The sequence below is a fragment of the Pezoporus flaviventris genome, unplaced genomic scaffold, assembly GCF_033815535.1.
Source record: "Pezoporus flaviventris isolate CSIRO_AGI_PZ_B2104156 unplaced genomic scaffold, CSIRO_AGI_Pfla_v1 ptg000018l, whole genome shotgun sequence".
Taxonomy (NCBI): domain Eukaryota; kingdom Metazoa; phylum Chordata; class Aves; order Psittaciformes; family Psittacidae; genus Pezoporus; species Pezoporus flaviventris.
The window spans coordinates 1,792,198-1,813,741 of NW_026892566.1; the positions used below are offsets into that span (position 1 = coordinate 1,792,198).

A 21,544-nucleotide genomic window follows, 5' to 3' on the forward strand; every position below is an offset into this window, starting at 1 on the left:
TTAGAACCGGCGGGAGGGGGCGGGGGGTGTCGGTCCCGGGAGGTGTGAGCGGCGCGCTGGGTGTCTGCCGCGGCCCTTCAGCCCGGCCCGGTGGCACCCACTGCCGCGGGTGGCAGTAAGCGGGGACCGGCTCTGCAGGGGAGCGAGGCGCGGAGCGGTCCGCTGCAGGCCTTGTATGCCGCCGGGCCCCCGAGGCGTGCCTGGGGGAGACACAGCCGTACACGGGGTCTGCCCCCTGATCTGTGTGCGTGCTTGTCCACGGCTTGTGGCGGTTTGGAGCTGCCCGGGGGGTGTCCTAGGCAGGGCTGAGTGGGACCTGCAGCAGCGCCCTGCGCCCCGGCAGTCCCTGGCTTTGGGAGCGTAGGCTTGTGAGGACTCTGCACCCAGACATTCTCTTGCTAGTGAGTAATAGGGCTTGGCCTGTGAAAGGAGTAGTCTCTGTGAGGTTTTCCTCTCTTTTGAGAGTAGAAAGTGACATTAACTTCCTCTCATGAAAACTCGTGTAGTAAAGTTTAGTTATTATAAAAATAAACTTACTTATTTAGCAATAGCAGCAGGTAATTCAATTAATTTTTAATCTTGCAGATAAGGAGTGTGTTTCATGGCTGGAGCAGCTCTGCACCTTTGCTGCCCCAGACAGAGTAGCTCTCCATTATGCTGCAAAGGGATTGCCTGAACAGTCCAAGAAGCTCCTTCCCGGTAGTCAGTTTTGGCCCACCTGAAGTTTGCAATGAAAATGTCGGATGTCATGATAAGCTGTACAGTTCCCTATCAGTTAGCAGCTGGCATGATGTGTGACATGGCAAGCCCAGTGCCCTGATAACAGCTGAGGGTTGAATAAACAACCAAGAAAGGAAGGGTTGCAGATCTAGTAACTAGCACTTTGTTCCTGTTTCATGACAGTTCTCCCATTTTATAAGTTGGTAGCATTGACAAAATCTGAGTGTTCCTTTGTGCCAACTGGTTTCAAATTAAAAATGTATTATAAAAGCTTGACAGTATGACAGTTCTCAGGTTTTCCCAGTAAAGTACCTTCTTACTGATCTCATTGTACAACCTGCTCGTTTTACTTTTAAGTCATGGCTTTGGTCTCTCCGTTTAAGACCAGCTTTCCCATTTGGGAATGAGTTGAAAAATTTTAAAAATCTATATAAGCTGCACAGCTGTATCTTTCGCTTCAAAGTTTTAATGTGTACTTTAAGCTATATGCTTAAGCTATATGCTTTGACACAGGTGCTTCCACAGGTATATTTCAGTGTTAAAGGTTTTCTGCTTCATCTTCTTTTATGTACCCATTTTCCACTTGCCTGTTGTCATACATGTAGCTTACATTCTGTATTTTGTTGATGTGAACACAGTAATGCTTTCCCTCTTGCTGCCTATTTTAGATGTAGGGTTGCATTCAGAAGCATTACTTTCTATAATACAGAATTCTTGGGTGCTTAAGAGATTTAAAGCCTCCTTATTCTTTGCTGAGGTATTACCGTATTTCAGTAAACATAATTGATAGTATTTCCGTTCTCTTCCTGTCTGATCAGAAGAGTCAAAAATCCAACTGAAGGCCAGTTCTCTCTCAGGTTCCTATCTACGTATGAATTCAGTTCCACCTTCTATTTTTTATTAGAACTCTATGCTTTTAAGCATGTTTTAGCCTCAGTGGAACTTTTGTGGGGAATGTTTTACAGAGGTCATGCATCACCCAGACAGACATTCCAAATAGTAATGCTATACAGACCACTGAATTTGTCTTTTGCTTCAAGCAATCAACATAGTTTCAGGCTCATGAAAAAAATATTTCCCCAGTAGCATGGTGTATTTACTCAGCATTATATTCCCTTACCAAATGGCATCTGGAGTTTGCATCTGTAGTATTGTTGAAAGCATGATTACACCAGCAGAAGTAGACTATACATATATATATATATATATATATATATATATGATTTTGTTTTTTTCTCTTCAGGGAAAAATGTGTCCCCAAGACTGCTGACCTCAGACCTTGCAGATCCCACCTTACCAGGCAAGTGCCTCAGTTGGTCAGTTCTTAAGGTGTATTGAACAAAATTATTATTTGCGTACTGAAATTGTCCTCTCTCCTGTTTTGGCAAGACCCTTTATGCTTTTTTCTTTCTCTTTTGCAAAGCGCATGCACACACATAAATGTAGACCACATAGTCCTCAAAAACAAAAGTAGCTTATGGTGAGAAGATGACTGAATATGGTACTGCTGAGTTTGGCTATAATTTTGCTGTACCAGCTGAGCTGATTTGTGACTTCAAAGTTGCTGCTAACTCATAATAGTGCTGTATTAACAGATTGCATTAAATAGTAGTAAGATTATTCCAGGTCATCTTTAACAACCTTCTCACAGAATATAGCTTGTCAGTTTGTATGTTGCTATATTTGATTTATTATTTTTTTTTTAATTCCCATAGTAAGTGTCCCCTTTGGGTGATCTCCTCCTGATTTTTGAAAGGTATGGAGATACTTAATACTAGAGATTATTGTGTGTGCTTTATTCAAATAAGACACAAAAATGAAAAACTAATAAACCTTGTTTCCTCCAAACAACTTTTTTTGAGTACACTATCTGTCATTTTCCTTATTTCTGTTTTATTACGTGATGTGTCTGCAGCCCTTTTTCAAAATCCACCTTTAGTACACTGGAGTACCTGGATAAAATGTATCAGCTCATGATGTAGCTGATTTAGGCTAATTAGATGTTTACTGCTTATCATGTGTGCTTAATACCTGATGTTGCTAACTCTTTCTGGATGCAGTCTAGACATACCTTTGAGCTTCTCATGAGTGAGAGCTGAGACAACTGTAGGATTCAGTTTCCTGGATTTGCAAATGTCCCATTTTGTGTAAATGTCCATATGCTGGACATTTGCAAAGTCCCATTCACAACCACTGACAGTGGCCCCAAGCTGCTGCTACCATGAAGTAATTGGATAAATTCTGATGAGAGAGGTCTCAATTATTGCTCCATATATAAAAATTCGTCTTTATTTTGGAAATTTTTGTCTGTTTTTCTCTTAAATGAAAGAAAAATCACTAAATTTTCTATGCTTTAGGTATTTCAGTGTAAGCTAATATCCATGCAGAGGGTGGGTGACGGAATAGATATGCTCCATTTTAGTATGTTTAAATTCTTAAAACTGGATTACTGTTATCTAAAACAGGTAATATTATTAGAAACCTGTTGTTACAATTGTTTTCTTGAAGTCAAATTTTGTTATTCCTTTTGCCATGGAAGGGAATTTTGAGGAGTTAAAACTTTTTTCATCATAAAAAAAATGTGACTCACAGTATTTTACTAGTTGGAGAGGAATTAGCTTCTCATGGAAAACACATGATCTCTACAAATTAAGCATCATATTTAACAGGAGTTAATGCTTCTGCTAGTGAAAGACAACTGGCAAAAGGAATTACAGCTTCTCACTTGCTCCCAGTCCACCACCACTGACTTAATTTTATGTATTTTTCAAGAGCTGAGGTTGGTTGCCAGTACTGCAACAAGAAGAAAATACACAAAATAAAAATTAAGTTAAACAAAATAAAACAAAACAAAACTACTCCACAAAAATGCAAACGTTGTTCTCATCCAGTTCGCTCCCAGCCCATCCCTGAAAGGATATGTTGTTATCCAACGTATCTTTCAGATGTTGAACAAATTTTACCATGCTGTCAAAGTCAATAAAATGTTACTCTTAGTGATTAATTTGTATCTCTCAGCAGTATTGCCTGTGTATTATTTCATTGTTTACTGCTCAGGCGTGAGGAGAGCTGCTTCTCTTTCTCTGTGCTTGTATATTCCTTTGATAGTGGGTCCTAAAATCTCTGTGCTTTTGAGAGTCTATTAGCATGCGGTGATTCCGTGATAAAATTGGAAAAGTTTAAATTTTTCAGAATACTGAAGGGGATGTTCTGATTCTGGATAGCTGCCAACATGTGTTTAATATATCATGGCAAACGCTAATTGTTTTCCATTTCTTTATTTCACAAAAAACATGAGGTATTATTCTAGCTGTGCTTTATGTTGAACATTGAAAGTCTTCATAATGCTTTTCAAAGCTGAAAAAATGAAGAAATAATACATCCACACTAGTGTATGTCCTCATGCCCTCACATTTCAATGTAATCTGTATGACTTTCCAAAAATAAAAGACATTCTAAATGCATTATTGCTCAGTTCTTTTTTTTCATAATCCTGCATACATTGTTCATAGTTAGTCATAGAGGGAGGAATGTTTCAAGTGTTCTGTGAACAATTCAGTCTGAGGTTGTTTACATTCTGTAGCTATCAAGAATCCTAATGCAGATAAACCTGATCCCAGTGTAAGTACTGTGCTGCAAAGTCCAGCTGTAGCTTAGCCAGCCCAAGTGGAATGGAGGAGTACCTACTTGTCCTTTTTCACGTCGCTTTGCAGTTGCATTGGTTTGCTTCAAGAAAGTACCAGTAGTTTGAAGATGTGATGAAATGAAGCTGGAAGCTAAATTTGGAGCTCTTTTGTTGTTTCTTTTAATGTAGGAGAAAGGCCCAACATTTCTGTTGGATTTTTAAACTTTGTAACCAATACTTTTAACATGCAGAGGGTGATTGTAAAAGTTGCACTTTTCATGTGAGTATTGTTAGATGTGGTTTGGTTTTCATCCTCTAACTGTAGCACAGGATGGGGTTATGCTTTCATTTAAGAAACCTATCGCTGTTAAATGGCTAAAAAGAGAAAAAAATCTTGAGTATAACCAAAAATGAATTCTAAAAAATTAAGATTTTTTAATTTATTTCTATTATTAAATTTCCTTTCTATTTTTACTTACTGCCTTTTTTTCCTTGAAATCATTCTATTAATTTGGTACTTTTCTGAGAGCTAGTGTAGGCAAGAATTCATTTCTTGTATAAAAAAATAGGCATCATTAAAAAAAACCTTCTTTGCAATTGTATAGAGAAACAAAAGTAGTATAAATCTACAGAGAAAAAAAAAACACTTTAAAATTATTTAATGTCTGAAAAGCCTGTGTATAGAATTCTGATCTGAAAAGGATTCTATGGTGAAAAATTTGATGAAATGCTCTTATTTTTGCATAACCAGACAAATGTAATGGATCAACATAAAAAAGTTGAATTTAATACATACCACATCAAATTATTACTGGTTATTATGTTAGGAGAGATGAGATGTCTATGATAAAGTCTGGTTCTAGAAGTCTTTTCTAACATATACTTAATCCTTGTCAGTACTGGTTGTCTCTGAAGACCGAAAGGTCTTCGCTATAATCTTTAAGAATTAAGTCTACTGTACCTCGCTTTTTAATTGTACTAGGTGAAAGGGCACCCTGCTAAACACATGCATTGGGAAGCAAGATTCCTTAGCAGCTGTTTTAGAACTGTTATCTGGTCTATTCAAACAACTGCAGATGTGTTCATGGGCTGTTGTGGTTGCACCTGAAGAAATATGAAGTCCAAGCTTGCAGTTCTAGATATTTTTTTTGAAAATGTTCAAAACAGACTTGAAATCAGAAAATTACTTCCTCCTTCAGCCAGACAATCATCAAATAGTGTATTTCAGCAGTGCTTTTGTAGCTATTGCTTTTTCCACATGCTGACCCAGAGACAAGAGTGAGAGGAGATTGCAGCTGCGTCTACTGAGGCTTGAATGACTTCTGAAAAAGTATGTATTGATCTTTTGAAGTGAAACCCTTCTGTTTGTAGTTCCTAGGCTACACCATTCATGTCAGCCCTCCTGCGCAATGGTCTGATTCAGAAAAAAAGTGCTAGAGGTAATAAGGGGAATATGCTTAGTATTTGTTGGCTGTCCATAAGCAGCAAGTAAGTTAAAACTTGTGAGCCTTAAGCATTGGTAGCCTGTCTTCTATAGAACTTAGTAATAGAAGCAGCTGGGAGAGGGACTGAGCCAGACTCCCAGCTTCAGGGAAGTCCCAAGGACTTCCACTCCCCCCTCTATACACACCTCGGCAATATTGATACCTAAGAGAAGTCAAAGTGTTTGAGGAGTGCCATTTTATATAACCAGAAAGACTGCATGAATTTCTTCTGGACACTACGTTTGTGTGAAAATTGTCATTGAAAAAGTCCTATGTGGTAAGTCGATGTGCGAAGTAAATACAAATAACAGGGGTTATGTGCAGGAAGGAAGAGAAGGTGATCATCTGTGCATTTCTTATTCTGCTGCTAAGCTTGGCGCCATAGTATGCTATTTCAAGAAGAGTGCGTGAGCAGATGTAGTGAGTGCTGTTGATGGTGGGTGGATAAGGATTAAGCGTGTTGTTGCAAGGAACTTGCAGAGAGTGAAAGAGAGTGGATGTCTTGAAGGCTGTTGAAGGAAATTGAGTTTTCTTTGTGTGATACTGACAACTCATGTGTTGGCTTCAGAGTACCCCAAACAAGCAGTGACACAGGTGGCCTTTCAGGTGTCAGTGAACACAGAGATACACTTGTCTTCCAAACATGCGGTTAAATTATCTATATGTCTCTACCACAGTGTGTATTTCTGGGAAAAAAAAAAACCACAACACCCAAAAACAACAACTACAAAAAAAAAAAAAAACAACCAAACCAACAAACCAAAACCCCCCCAAAACCTGCATAGTACTTAATGGGATATAGTTGTTATTAGCTTGTTGGTCTGTTCAAACACAGCTGATGCAAGACAGTGGAGGAATCATCACATACCAGTGCCTTGCCATTTTCTTCTTGTTTTGTTCTGAGTGATGAACCCAGAAATGGCAGTGTAACACAGCAGAAATTAGTGGGCTGATGATGGTACTTAAGGAGAGAAAATGTAGAAGTTGAAGGTACAAGCACACTGCCTGAGATACAGTTGTGGAAACTGAGAATGTCAGAATGACATATTATAAAAAGGAGATGCATCTTTGGTATTGGATATGCAAAGAAATTAAGTATATGGGTTGGGAATGTTGAGCACACCTACCAGTCCAGATCCTCAGTATGAAGGAACTGCTGCTCAGAAAACCTCCACATGGAGGACTCATGGATTTAACTACAGCAATATAATTTCATAACTAGCTGCCTAGACAAATGCTACAACTTCTGGCATAAGCTCTAGTTCCTGTGTAAGACCTTTCCACAAAGATCTGATCTTTTTCTCATTATATACGAACATATACATGTGAGTGTCTATGAAACCTGTGTCAATTTTGACCTACTTTAAACAGGGTACACTGGTATTTCACCTTTGAGAGAATTTACTCTCTCTAAATACTAATTGACATTACAGTAGTTAAACTGTGACACAGTTGCTTATGGAAAGATGTAATTAGCAAAAATTGTGACTATAGTTACAGAAGTAGTAATATCAGTTCAGATGGGGACACTTAAGATAACTTAGTTTGTTTCACTTCACATATGCTTCATCTTTTCATTTTTATTTTCACCATGGAAGGCCCAAAGTACAACAACAATTAAAGGAATCTACCCTTTGTTCTCCATGAGTTTTCTCTGCTCTTATGGTACTTAATTATGCCATTTATCCTTTTTTACAACAGTGTTAAAATATACCATCTTCTCTTGCATTGCTGCTTTAGAGGGCAGCTCCCACAATGTGAGGAAGTTTGGAAAAAGCTCCACAGCTCATACAAGAAAAGATCTGGAGAGTGAGAATAACTATTATATGGAAAAGATGATAAAAAGATGACACTTCTATGTTAGCAGTAGACTAGCATATTGAAATCTTGCCAGGGTAGTTATTACAGGTATCCACTAAAATCCTGATGACCTGTATTCCATTTCAGTTTTGCAGTTAATTTAAGGCCACAGTGTCTGGTGATATTTGCTAGACAGCAACATTCAAATTAAAAAATTACACGTGAGCTGTGAAGCAGAGAGAAACACTGATGAAAGCTTGCAAGCTTACGCACACACACTGGACTAGGATGTGTAAAGTAAGTGATAACCTGTCTTACCTGACCTCATAAATTGATGCTGAGATTTTATGTCAGCTCTGTATGAAAAGTACTTTGATTGTGTATGGACACAGTTTAGATATGACTTTTTGGTCATTTGCCAGAGTTGTGTCGTTCTCCTGGATTGGTAATATTCACAGTTGTAGTTCATTTCACTTCCTGATTGCAACAGGAGTGATTTAGCAGTGTTGGAAACTGTTTTATTTTGCTTGTCTCCAGCTGTAGGTTAATGCTGGAGATTAATAGCTCTTAGCATTGACAAAGCATTCTGATTTTTGCATATGTGAAATGAATATAAACCAAACTAGTCTAATTAGGGAGGCCTGATAAGACTCTGACCAGTTTTTCTCATGTTTCCAGCTGTAGAATGATTACGCATAGCAAGGACACATAAAATAGTGCATCAGATCATTCCTCTGTATCTAAATGGGTGCTTAACACTCTATAAAACAGCTAACCTCCAAATGTCCTTGCTTTTTTCTTCACAGAAATGGTGCAAATTAGGTTTCTACATTGTCTCAGTTTAGCAGAAATCATGTGTTGTATAATAGCTAAAATCCTTGATAGTGCAGAGTTGTTATGCTTTTTTAAAATGAGCTGTTCTTAGAATATGTCTTATTCAGCAGTAACCTATTCCTGGGGAAGTTATCTGGTAAAGATTCCCAGGTAAAGAATCTGACTGAGGTTTAAAAAAAATGTCTTTAGATCACAGCACAGTCATTTAAGACTTGTGTGATACTGGGCTAGACAAATGCTTTGCAGCCCTCTGCAGCAAGCTCAGTGTTTGGTAAAAATGTGTCTGTTCCCTCTTCTTTTACCATTTTTTTCCCCAGTGACTATTCTGTTGCTTTAGGAATTTATTATTGCTATGAACAGATGTTTATGCATATTATTTGAAACTGTTTAAAATGCACGTGAGCATATGTGTATTTTAATGTGTATATATATGTACATGTATATATTTCTTTTTACATTTTAGAGCTGTGATGGCCAGTCACCAAGCAGAAGTTCAGAGTTTGAAGCTTGATAATGATTCAGTTATAGAAGGAATAAGTGACCAGGTACTGGTGGCAATTGTGCTCAGTTTCACTTTCATTGCTGCTCTGGTGTATACGCTTTTAAGGTGAGATTATATTGACAGGAATCAACATATCTGTGTTTGTAAAATTCTAACTTTCTCAACAATTTTTTTATGTTAGTATATAAAACAACTGTGATTTTTGATATTAACAAAATGATTGATCACTTACTCTGTTTGATTGCTTGGCAGATTTTCATTATTTAATTCAGGTAGAATGAAATGATGCATTTCTTAGAAGTGAAGTTTAACTCTTCAGATGATCAAACTGAATAATTTCATCATTCCTTAAGACTGAAGATGGCTGAATTTACAGTTTGTATGGCTGGTGTGTCTGTCATGTTTGGTTACAATGGACAGATTTGTCAGTAGTCACTCCACAATTAAGACTGGATATAATCCACCAGCATATGTTCTAGTTGCAGCCTTCTTCCATAGAAAAGACCCCAGCAAAACCCCAAACATGAATAAAGTGTCTGATTCGTTTTATAAAATAATATGTTGGAAAACAGTGGGCTATAATATGCTTTCCATAAAGCAAAATATTAAGGTTGAAATTCAGTAACTGTAATGAACAAGTAATAAAAGCTGGTTTTCATTTCAGAGATTTTCCTTTCAACTTGACAAATTCCTTAGCTTATGCGTTTTGGGAAAATAAGTCTTTGCCGAGTAGGAAGTATTTGGGAGCAAGCTACAGAACAAATCAGAGTGTGAATGCTTGGTTGGACTGCAGGTCTGTGCTGCTGTTCAGGATCAGGAGATATCAAAGAAATCTAAGAGAAGCATATGCACTTCACCTTGCTTTTCTTGCTGTTTCAGTTATTCAGATGGCTTCAAGAGTTCCTTTAGAGTTCCTTTTTTTTTTTTTGCTCTGCTCTTACAATTTTTTTACCCCTGATACTGATACTTTTAACATTTGTAACTTGTGTTTCCTTTTTCTTCTCTAGTTATACTAGGCAATACAGTGATCTGTGTATTCCTTACACTGCGTCCATTACCCCGATCTCTTTGCCAGCCCATACTTCAGTATGTGACATCTGAAATACTTAAGTTGGGTAGGAACAGGTCCTGGATAAAAATACGTGAAAGAAGGCTTAGGGTAGTGAAGAAGGTTGTAGGAACTGAATGAAAACTTCAAGTAGGCAGCAAGGAGTGTAGGTTGCAGTGGATTTTAGGGGACAGATGTGAAATGTGGAAAGAACTGTTAAAGGATATGGCTACCGTACTTGTTTCCAGCAGTGAGATCTCAGTGAAGCATCACATCAGGGGCTGAACTGAAGGTCTCTCTGCTTTTGGTGGAGGAACTTATTAAGAGTAATTAACATATATACCAAGTTGTAGATGTTTAGTTCAGTCACTGTAAGATACTTCTGCATAGCCTGTATGTCTTTGACTTATAAATTTCCATAAAATGCAGCTAGCTTTTTCCATCATCTTTTAAACTTGCGGGTAGGTTGTCACATGAGACTGTGAAAATTTAATTTAGCAAACAAATTAAAGGGAGCTTGACCCTCCAGTGCTTTGTATCGGAGATTCCTTACTTGTCCCAGATGACTTACCCAACCCATGTTTATGTATCTGCAGGTTTAAAACTTTTTCTCTTAATTTCTATCCCATCAAGTGGTTTCATTATAAGATTAAATTGGTACTTTCAGCAAAATTGAGATCTTAATCCTTGGAAATTAACAATGGCCGTCACTGCACAGTAATACACCAGTCTCCATGAGTACTGTCCCTCACTTTCCCTGTGTGAAGCTGCACACTGATCATTCAGGCAGCCTTCCTCCTGGTTATTATAGATTGGTGGGGCTCTTTGTGATACATACTACATTTTTCCACATCATGGAAAGATTACGTCCTTTTACGTGCTAACACTTGAAAATGGGGAAACTAAAAGACTCCCCATCTAACTTTATTTCTTTCTGGCATTGGTAATGCCTTTAATTACATAAAACCATACTGGTTTGAATTTATTTGATTTATTTTCTCATACTAATAGAATAACAGAAGTTATGAATTTGATATGTCTTGACCTGTGCTGTCCCTTCCTGGACACTCCGCAGTGTTCACTACCTCAGCATCTTGCACATAAGTGACAGATGTTGCACATACTGTACCTCTACAGCTCTACAAATTTTCTCATGTATTCAACGTAGTATAAAATGAACACTTTAGCAGAAAATTTGCAGTAAGTTGTTTGTGAAGGAATCAGAATAAACTGGCCTATAATTCACACTTACTATTTGTGTGTGATTTTAATTGAATTTTCAATATATATCAAAGTCCTGGCAAACTGAAGGTGAAAAATATGCTAATTTGTAGCATCTGAACAGGAAAATACTTTCATACATATAACATGAATGACAGACAGCATGCACAAAGTCTGACTCATGGAGACACAAGATGAGCTGGAAGGGTTTTAATGTAAGATTCCCATCATGTAACTTCCATATATGTCACCCACATTAGTGGTGTTATCTTTACAGATAAGTATGTAATTATTAGCATTAGAAATACCGGGTTTGTTTGTTCCTCTGAAGAAAGAATGAAGGACACCAAATGTAAAAGATAGCAGTAAGGCAGTATTATGACTGCCCACATCAAATGAAGGAAAATATTGCAGAAGCTGCTAGAGCTGTGGAGGAAATTATGTAAATAGAACTGCAACCAGAAAAGATCCTAAAAATTCATCCAGTCCAGCCCTCAGCTCTGACAAAGGATCAACTTTTCTAGATCATCCCTCGAAACAGTGCAACCTAATTTTTGATTTAACTTTCAGTCAAAGATAGATCACAATACCCTGAGGTAACCTTTTATGATTTTGTACACTTCGCGGTTAGAAATGTTTTTCCACCAACCTTAGATAACTCTGAGAAATAATTGCTCATATTTATAGAATGAAAGCCTTATCCTCTCTCTTTTTTTCTCCATGAGCAGTCTTTATATGAAGTGACATTTCTTCACTCTTTCTGAAATGTTTAAAAAATGTGGGCAGTAGCTTTTATTCTCTTCTGAACTTCCTCCAACTTTGCTACATGTTTTTATGCAATTAGCCCAAAATGGAAAACAGTATCCAGCTGAGACCTCAACAGTGCTGAGGAGAATGTATCACCTTTGAAATACATATGAATAAATAAAGCATAAAAAGGTCTCACAGTTTTGAATATGATGCTATTGACTCATATTTATTATAACTCAACACCTCTTAATTTTGTTACCATAATTTTAAATTCTAATTCTGTTCCCATTATGCTTTTGAATTTCAAACTTATATTGTATCCAGCCTTCTTTCTTCAGTGAGTTGCTTCCTGTGATTCCCCTTGGCACCTCTAACCTGAAGTTTTCTTCATGTTAGAGTCTCAGAACCTATAGAGTCTTTTTAAAGACTGATTTAAAAGGAGTGATTTCTTTTTATATCCAGTCTGCTGATAGTTACATAAATTCAACATTCTAAATCTAAGAGTTTGCCTACCCCTTCTTATGTAAACGTTATGTCTTTATCTTTCATGTAGCAGATGAAATAATTAGGTTTTTTCAATATTGTAACTTAGGGAACAACTGAAAAACTGAAGAAATTTATGAGTAGACCAACAATTCAAAATTTAGCAATGGAGACAGAAAATATTTCTGCATAATAAATATATAACTTTCAAGCAACATTATTTTTTTTGCGTGTTAATAGCTTGATTTTGTTTCAAATAAAAATCTAGTTTAAACATGATTTAATGATTGATTATGGAGTCTCTCTGAAAAGTCGTGCTGCTGTACAGCTTTAAATGTCCAGAGTAACTTTAGGATCTGGAATACATGTCCTGTTTCGTTAATTATTTGTGTACTTCCTTTACAATCCTTTATAGCAGGAAGGAATGATTTTTACCCTTTGTTCAAGTTCCTTTTTTTTTTTTTTTCCAATCAGTTGTTTTTCAGTGTTGGGCCACAGTGTTCAGTTTTTCTTATTGCTTGTATTTCCTTTCACAGAAATGAACATCAGAACATACACCCAGAAAATCAAGAGCTAGTGCGAGCTCTTCGTCAGCAGCTTCAAACAGAGCAGGTGTTGTGCCAAATGTTGGCTTCATTTAACTATCTCATTTTGGGTAGTGTAGACTCCTCTGAGGTTCTGGAAGAAGCTGGTCTTGAAAGTTGTGGAAGCTTACTTACTATACAGATGCATCTTTGAACTTTATCAAGTAATGAAATAACATAGGCTTTTTAAATGAATAAGTAATTAAAATTAAATATTCGGCTGGCTCTTTTTGCAGACAACTTTTTGCCACAAGGTGGAGTATGTTAGATTATGTTGTGCGATTCCTCAATGTTCTGGGGCCTTAGTGGTAAAGGAAAGGAAATCTGGAAGACAGCTTGCTGCCACAGTACAGGGGTTAGATGTTTACGCTGATAACCTATGTGTAGCAGAACAGTGGCACAGCAGTAAGAGCCAGTGAACAAAGACAGAGAGAAACTTTTACCAAAGCCTTTACTGACAAGACAAGGAGCAGTGTTTTTGAACTGAAAGTCAGATTGGATGGGACTTTGAAGAGCCTAAGGTAGTGACATGTCCCTGCCCATGGCAGAGAAGTTGGACTACATGTTTTTTAAAGATCCTTCAAACCTCAACCCTTCTATAACTGCATCCAATTCTGACATATAGAGGAGAGGATGGGTGGGTCTAGGCCAGGTTACTGGAACTTGCCAAGTGCCAGCCTGAGAGTGACAAGCCATATTTTTGGAGAGTATTGAGGAGAGTCTTTCGTCATATTACTTCTTGAAATAATGACAGATTTTTAACTACAGTGCCTATTTATGTGGAAGATAAATATGAGAAAATTGGGAGAAAATATATTTCATGGCATTGACATACACAAGCTGATGTCTGTCCTTGAGCTTGGGAACACTGAATATTGCAACTGGCAGCAATACAGTTTAGTTACCTGGCTCTGGACAGAACTACTTAGGGAAATGAAGTACAAGTCTCAGTCTGAGTTGTTATTCATGTGTCAGCATGTCTAACCTAACAATATGAAGGACCAAGGTGGTTCTTTCCCTGTGGTCTTTAACTGGATTGAAGGACACACTTATAGAACAGATGAAGGGAAAATAATGGGCTTGTCACAAGAAGAACTGGCCTAGTGTATCAGTTTTTGCTTTTAATTATGTTTGATTTTTTTGATTTAGATATGTTTCTCTTTCATTTCACATAGTTTTACATTTGATTGTTTGACTTCTAGTGAATGAACACTAGATTATTTATTTTTTTTTAACTCCGTAGACATGTATAAAAATGGTATCTCTAACACTGCATTTCTGTTGTGTTCCAGCAGGATGCTTCTGCCGATGATAGACTTCGCTTCTATACAGATATGTCCTGTCCAGTCTGTTTGCAGCAGGCTACATTTCCTATAGAAACAAACTGTGGACATCTTTTCTGTGGTAAGCAAGAAAAACAAAATTAAAAAAAACTAAGCTGCAAAGATAAAACCAGAACAGAAACACAAACTTTTAGCGCTAGTATAGTCACCTTAATGCAAAGTTCTGTTTGATTTTAGCTGCTTATCTTCTAATGTGCATTAGAAATAATTTTTACATCAATTGCTGAGAAAATATTTGTGAATAAACAAGTCAGATTGAGAATGTGCTGTTTTTCTGTGCTATCAGGATTAAGTCCACAGTTAATTTAAAGATGTCAAGGGTAGAGAGTGTAATTTGTTTCCAGTTAGTAAAAAAATGGAGACGCTGAAAAACACTTGGAAATGCACCATTTAAAAGAAGCAGTTTAGAAAGAGTAAAAAATTCTGCCTGGTGTTATCTTTTTCTCAGAGTGTTGGGGTTATTTTCTTGGAAGCCCTGAAGAATTAAGGTTAAGTTCACAATGCTTGAAGTGTTTGCCTCTTTCTTTGGGGCCTGTGATTCAAATTTATATAGAAATGCCCTGTGTAGCTGCTGCCTCTTCTTTGTGTTCCCAGGAGGATTCTTCAACTGCGTTCATCTGGTTTTATGGAGTATATAATGCATACCATGCCTAGTCATTTAAGCAAAAGAATTTACAAATTTGGAAAACGAAGTATTCAGATTTTTATATATTCCTTCATCCATTAATAAAGCCAGTTTTTTATGATAAATTTTATATCTCTTCATATTTTTGTGACTTCTAAATTTTAAACTGGTAAAATTTTTAATTATTTGCTTCTTCAGTTAATGATTAAGAAGTCTTCTGTCTTTTCAGTTAATGATACTTTAATGATACAATTGAACCTATTCAGAATTTTTCTGCACTTAACAGCCCTCAATTTGAACATATCAGTTGTTGGTATCTTCAGCGAATGCTATATACAAAATTATACCAGCAAAGATAGGTTTAACCTAACTGCGTATACACTTCTGTTTTTTCCCTTGGTGTGTAGCATGCTATTTCATGCAGTGCGTGTTTCAACTCAGAAGTTTAAATGTCTGTAACTTACCTTCATCAGGTTCCTGCATTATTGCCTACTGGAGGTATGGCTCATGGCTTGGTGCCATCCGTTGCCCAATCTGCAGACAAACGGTAATATTTTAAGTAATCATGGGCCTGATAGTTTAGCTATCTAGTGTAGCTTACCTAAAAAGCACTTACATGTGAACTGCAGTAGGGAGACTGACAGAAGGCCGAGAAGCTGAAAGAATATGGATATGTGAGACATAGATGGTGGACATTATTTTGTTTGTATAACACTTTGCTTTGCCAAACGGCTTTAAAAAATGCAGATTGTTCCTGCAACTCAAATTTAAGTGAGCAGCACTGATAACTCAGCCATTTTTCTGTAAAGGAGTATATGAAAATATAAAATCATAAGATCTTAACTCTGATTTTTCCATGCTTTCTGTTTTGGATGTTACATAACTTCATTACCAGAACTTGCAACTTAAAGACCTGGCTGTTGTGGAAGACTGGCAATAGGCAGTATACTAACTGGTTTCTCAGAAGTACCCTCTCCCTTCCTTCTCTCCCCAGCAAAAAAAAACAATGTTAATTTCTTATTTTGTCCCTATTTTAGTTTGAATGTATTATTAATATGGGCTTTGTAGAGCAAGCATTAACTTCCTACACAACTTACTTACATTGTCAGTTTGAAATATGTCCCTGCAACTCATTAACACATAGGATCTCTGAGTTTTATAATGTATATTTTAACAAAATATACACTATATATATATAAAATAAAGTACATCTTTATTTTAACTGCACAACTACAGAGCTGGTACCTTCTGATGAATTATATAACATGCTTGATGCCCTTGCCCATACATTATAAGCTACTTTAATTGTGTGTATTAGCAGGACAAATGACTGTAAGAACGCAGAGAAAAGAAAGATAGGTATGACTGCAGGATGAATGAGTGAGTTTAGAATTTAGCAAGTGAGGTGAGGGGCACAAAAAATAAAGATGATGAAGATGGAAAAGGGGAAAATAAGTGATTTGCATGTCTGTGTGCTTGTGTCCATATATAGATATTCTTCTACGTTCCTCTGAATAACAGGTAAATTGGATGGTGCTGCTGACACAGTTATGCATTCATTCTCATTCTCTAACATAGGAGAAGTCAGGTCTGATTTATAAATAGGGGACAGAAGTACGTACGCATGAACAGCGTGAGTCATACAGAAGGTTTGTTGAAGGCAGAAGGCAGGGCTAGGAGTTGAACGTAGATGGGCCCATGGTGTCATTTGCTAAATGTGACTGCTGCACAGATACAAGATAAATGTTTAGTGGCCAGGTGTTTTTGAAGATTGTAATAATTTGAACTGTTTCCTCTGATAATCTGCGTTTGATACCTGAACATTGCTTCTAAATGCGTTTTCAGAAACTCCTATACAGAAAGGTAACATAAGATACACATGAATATGACCGTACGTGTTTTTCTATGTTTACATGAAAATTAGCTCAAGAAGAATTCTCTGTGCTTATGAAAGAGCTGACGGTTAAAATCTTTTCCTGTTTATTATTAATTATTACTCTCCTTGGTCTTGGTTTGAATGCCCATGTGGAAAAGTATGAGGTTTGCTGCTTGTGTCCTGAAATGCAAGGCCATTCTAAAGATGGAAGAAGAATGGTGCCATTAGTTTCTTTATTTGGTTTTCAGTTTAAGACACAAAACTAGATTAATTTGGCAAATTAACTTTTTTTATCCAGATCATCTGTCCCACTTCTGAAACATAAAAAACTTAGGTTTTAGAAAAATTTCCCGTAATCCCGTCTTAGAAAGAGGGTTCTTATGCTTGTTATTAACAATCTTTTTTAAAAAAATAATATTCTGTAGAGAGTTGTAAGCAATTAATTTGTTAAAACTTAGCAGCAGTATCCATGTTAGTCATTTTACATTTTATTTTGTTACTAAATATTCAACTAAACAACTGTGTAGTTAACTGAAGTTCGTGATTTTCATTGGTAGTTTACAATGTCTGCATGTAAAAGACAGTTGCACGTGTAACAAAATCTCCCTGCTGTGCCTAGGTAACATTGTTTTTACCACTGTTCAGTGAAGATCAGCAGGATGCAGCCCAAGTATTTCAAGATGTTAATGATTACAATCGGAGGTTCTCAGGACAGCCCAGATCTGTAAGTTTGGGGAAGATTTGGGTGGAAGTCACTGATTTTAGGGAAGTTTAACAGTATTTTTTGTGGGGTTTTTTCCCTTTACCCCAACCCTTCCCACGCCCCATTATGAATTTTCCCTTCATGATGCTTAGGGACTATGGAAATTCATATTTATATAATTAAGGCAAATCCATGACCCATGTGAAAAGTATGGAAACTTGCATTTTTGTTGCAAGTGAGAACTTCTAGTAAGCTTTGAGTTCCCAATTTATGTGTTAAGATCTTTTTTAATTACAACTTTAAAAAGATTAGTCAGTAAAAATGCTTATTGAAATACATAGCGTATAAGGAAGAATATTCACTTGATTGATCTCTTTACATCAATTAGAAGAATCTGGAGTTCTTTTTTTTTCTAAATAGCTAAGCGAAATGGTTGAAGTTCTGTGAACTTTACAAAATCAGTCTGGTGAGCCTGTCTTCTATGTGCATGTTCTTATCCACAAGGTAAAATGCATGCACTTGCATACTAGTAACTTTCCCACTTCTCTACGTCTGTTCATTGAATTTGGATATAGTAAGAAAACATTAGCAAGAAAAATCTGTAATCCAAAGAGACATAAGAGGTGCAAGATGGAATATTTTTTTTTTTTTTCACATTCTAAACCACAAAACAGTTATACTTTTAATACAGAATAGTTTGAATCTACCTTTCAGGCTCCATTAGACCTTTCTGAGGGCTCTGTGTCTAGTCCCCAGTGACCTGTCTGAGGTCATGCCAGAAGTCTGCATTAAAACCCTTATCAGACTAGATAAATTGTCTTTGATTTATACAGGGTGTGTTGCCTTAACCACATGCAAAATTTCTTTCTTGAGAATTTTTGCAGCCTTGCCAATAACTCTTTTTAATTCATGGCTCTGTGTAGAAACTCTGTAGAGTAGGCAAAGGAACCAGTATAAAAAAAAAAGATGCACAACAAAAATGTGAATATTTTCTACTGAGTAGTCAGATACAGAATCATAGTAGTAAAATGGAAAGGAGGCAGGAATAGATTCATTTAAAGGTTCTTTAATTTACTTTGAAGGCTGATCCATCTTTTGGAAAGTTATGTGAGTCACTGGTTACAAGGCAGGGATGGGGGAGTGAGTTTCTAAAGAACTGCAATCTATTGTACTTCACTTGTTACTTTTTTCTTGCAATCCCTAATTGTCTTCCATTCTAATCAATATTTCACTACAGTTAACCTGTTCTCACTTTCTCAGTCATTTGATTTACTCTAGTAGTCACTGCTTTTCCTTTTTTATAGATGCCAGTGTATTTTGCAGTGAGTTAAATGTATGGTTTATGGTATAGAATGACACAATTTCACTGTTTCTTGAAAACATATATATTCTAAATCTGACTTTTTTCCCAGCAAAACTAAATCCAGGAAGTCCTGTCTTACTGTTTGGTTTTCTTACAAACTAACAGATTCGAAAGCTGTAATGTAGTAATAGAAACTTCAGACTAACTGAAGACAAATATAGCATGGATCTGTTGCTAAAGCAAAATACTAATTTTTGGTTTCTCTCTTATAGATTATGGAAAGAATTATGGATCTGCCCACCTTATTGCGGCATGCTTTCAGGGAGATGTTTTCCGTTGGAGGCCTCTTCTGGATGTTTCGCATCAGAATATTCCTCTGCTTGCTTGGAGCCTTGCTTTACCTGGCTTCACCCCTGGATTTTCTTCCTGAAGCTCTCTTTGGAATTCTGGGCTTCTTGGATGATTTCTTTGTAATTTTTCTTCTCCTGATATATATCTCTATCATGTACCGGGAAGTGGTAACACAGCGGCTGAATAGATGAAATGGACAAAAATTACCCCAAAGCAGAGGCAGTTGTGGGATGTAATATCAGTATGGTTTACCAAGGCACCTGTGTACAGTTTCAGTAGTTACAACTTTATAGCTGGTCATCTTATACAAATATGAAGGGTTAGTATGTGGTGATGCTTAACTGGACCCTTTAATTATGTATACTACATACGCTTCATAAGATGAGGTTAGTTTTATGATATAATAAGCTACCTTCCTCTTCTTTCACCTGATGAACAATTGTATGTAATCAAAACAGAAAGCACCTTTTTTTGGTGTGTGGTTTATGAAAAAGGAGTTCTAGTAAAGGACTTCTAATGAAAAGTCCATTTGGGTAATCTGGACATATATAAGGAAATCCAGCAATTCTTCACAGTACAGTTGTCACAGCTAGATTTTTTTAAAGTCTCCCTGTTGTGGGCTAGAGTCTTTTAAAATAACAATAGCTTTGTGTGTCTCTGTGGAAGAAGAAACCCAAAGACTGCATTACAATTACCACCCTGCAGTTTGCTATTGCCCACATGCTTCACAAAAAGAAGGAGAACACCTCAGTATTGCTTGAACTGCACTATGTACAGTTGCATGCAATTTGTGCAATTTTATTTTTACATTTGGGAATACACACAGTATTTGATCTAGATAGAGTAACCAATATTATGCACTGGTTAGTGCTGTTTTTAAGTGGGAGCATGATTTTATTCTTCAGGCTTCTTTATGTGGTAGGTACGTATCTTGAAAGCAGGGGGTTTATGCTGCTCTGGGTCAGTTCAGTGTATCTGAAGTGAGTGTTTGCATTCCTGTAGTTGCATTTGAGTATTTAGCCAATAGAAAGAACTCTCAAATTTTAAATAGTGGTTGAAGAAAAGAAGTCAGAACTGTATGTTTACACTGCAGAACTTTACCTGAATGTACTTTCTGCAATACAAGTATTAAACAACTTAGATATTGGGGTGATTGGTTTTCAGTTGGGGTTTCCTTGTTTGGTTGGTTAGTTGGTTGATTTGGATGTGGGTAGAGTGGGTTCTGAATTACCTTGAAAATGGTCTGTGATAAGGGACCACAAAAAAATACTAGAAATATTTTTTAAAATACCAGGTTATTAATTATCCTTAAAGTTGATCTTTATTTTCCCTGATGAATTTGAATATAGGCTATCATAGCTACAGAAGTAATTTGAAAGTATTTCCATTTTAAGACATTAATACCAGTAGAAAAATCAAAGATATCATAGGTCTATGTACTTTTTAGTTAGAGGAATAATAATAGCCATTTGAACTTCCTGAGTACTTGAAAGACAGTGATTAGACAGGTGATTCTTTGTGTGTTTACATACATGGGATGAGACTTACAATGAAAGGGACCTTTTCACGACTTCTGTGTTTGCCCATGGTGGCTGGTTGTTAGAGATGGGCAAAAGGGGAAACACTAAGTGAAACAAGGGAGGGAGGAGGAGAACAAAACAAAAAATGGCATTTTTTGGAAGCAAATGCTATTTGGTTTGGCAAACTATCTATTATTAAGCATCTTAGTTGAGCTTTTCCTTTTGTGTTGGCATTGCTACTGTATGGATGGTTTAGTGGCCAGCTCAGAAGTTATTAAAGTATTATTAAGTGTGGATGTTCATAAACTGTTAGGTACATTCACAAAGCAAGATAATAGTTTAGGATGTTAGGTATGACAGGATTTTGCAGTTTTGCTGTAAGCATTGTTTGGGTTTTGGTTTTTATTCCCCAAGATACCCAGCTGACAGCAAACTCCAAAAAAGTTTTAATTGAGTAAATTTAACACCATATTTTCTCCTGGAGTTTAACTTGTATGTCTGCTTAGATAAGAGTGTGAACTGCTGTTGAAGAGCAACTGGAGTCTGTTCCTAGAGTTTGTTGATCTATTACCTCCTCCATATGTTTATCCTATGATTGTGTTTATGGTTTTTTCCATGACTCTCCAAGTTCAGAGTGGATATAGAACTATGTGAAGCTGCTTACTGATTTGCTTTCACTGAGCTTCCCAATTCCACAAGCTACTTAAAGTTCATGCAGATAAGGAGGAGTTCTTTACTGTGAGGGTGGTGAAGCACTGGAATGGGTTGCCCA

General features: G+C 36.8%; 1 protein-coding gene across 1 annotated transcript; it reads left to right on the forward strand.

Annotated features, from left to right (window-relative positions):
* The first annotated feature begins 31 nt into the window (after nucleotides 1-31).
* RNF170 (ring finger protein 170) lies at nucleotides 32-21,255 on the forward strand. The gene is given in 9 exon segments (XM_061455037.1): nucleotides 32-292; nucleotides 294-360; nucleotides 1,964-2,024; nucleotides 8,927-9,070; nucleotides 13,004-13,079; nucleotides 14,347-14,455; nucleotides 15,493-15,566; nucleotides 17,515-17,619; nucleotides 19,174-21,255. Coding segments are annotated over 9 exon segments (1,023 nt in total). The 5' UTR covers nucleotides 32-175; the 3' UTR covers nucleotides 19,444-21,255.
* Nucleotides 21,256-21,544: the final 289 nt, after the last annotated feature.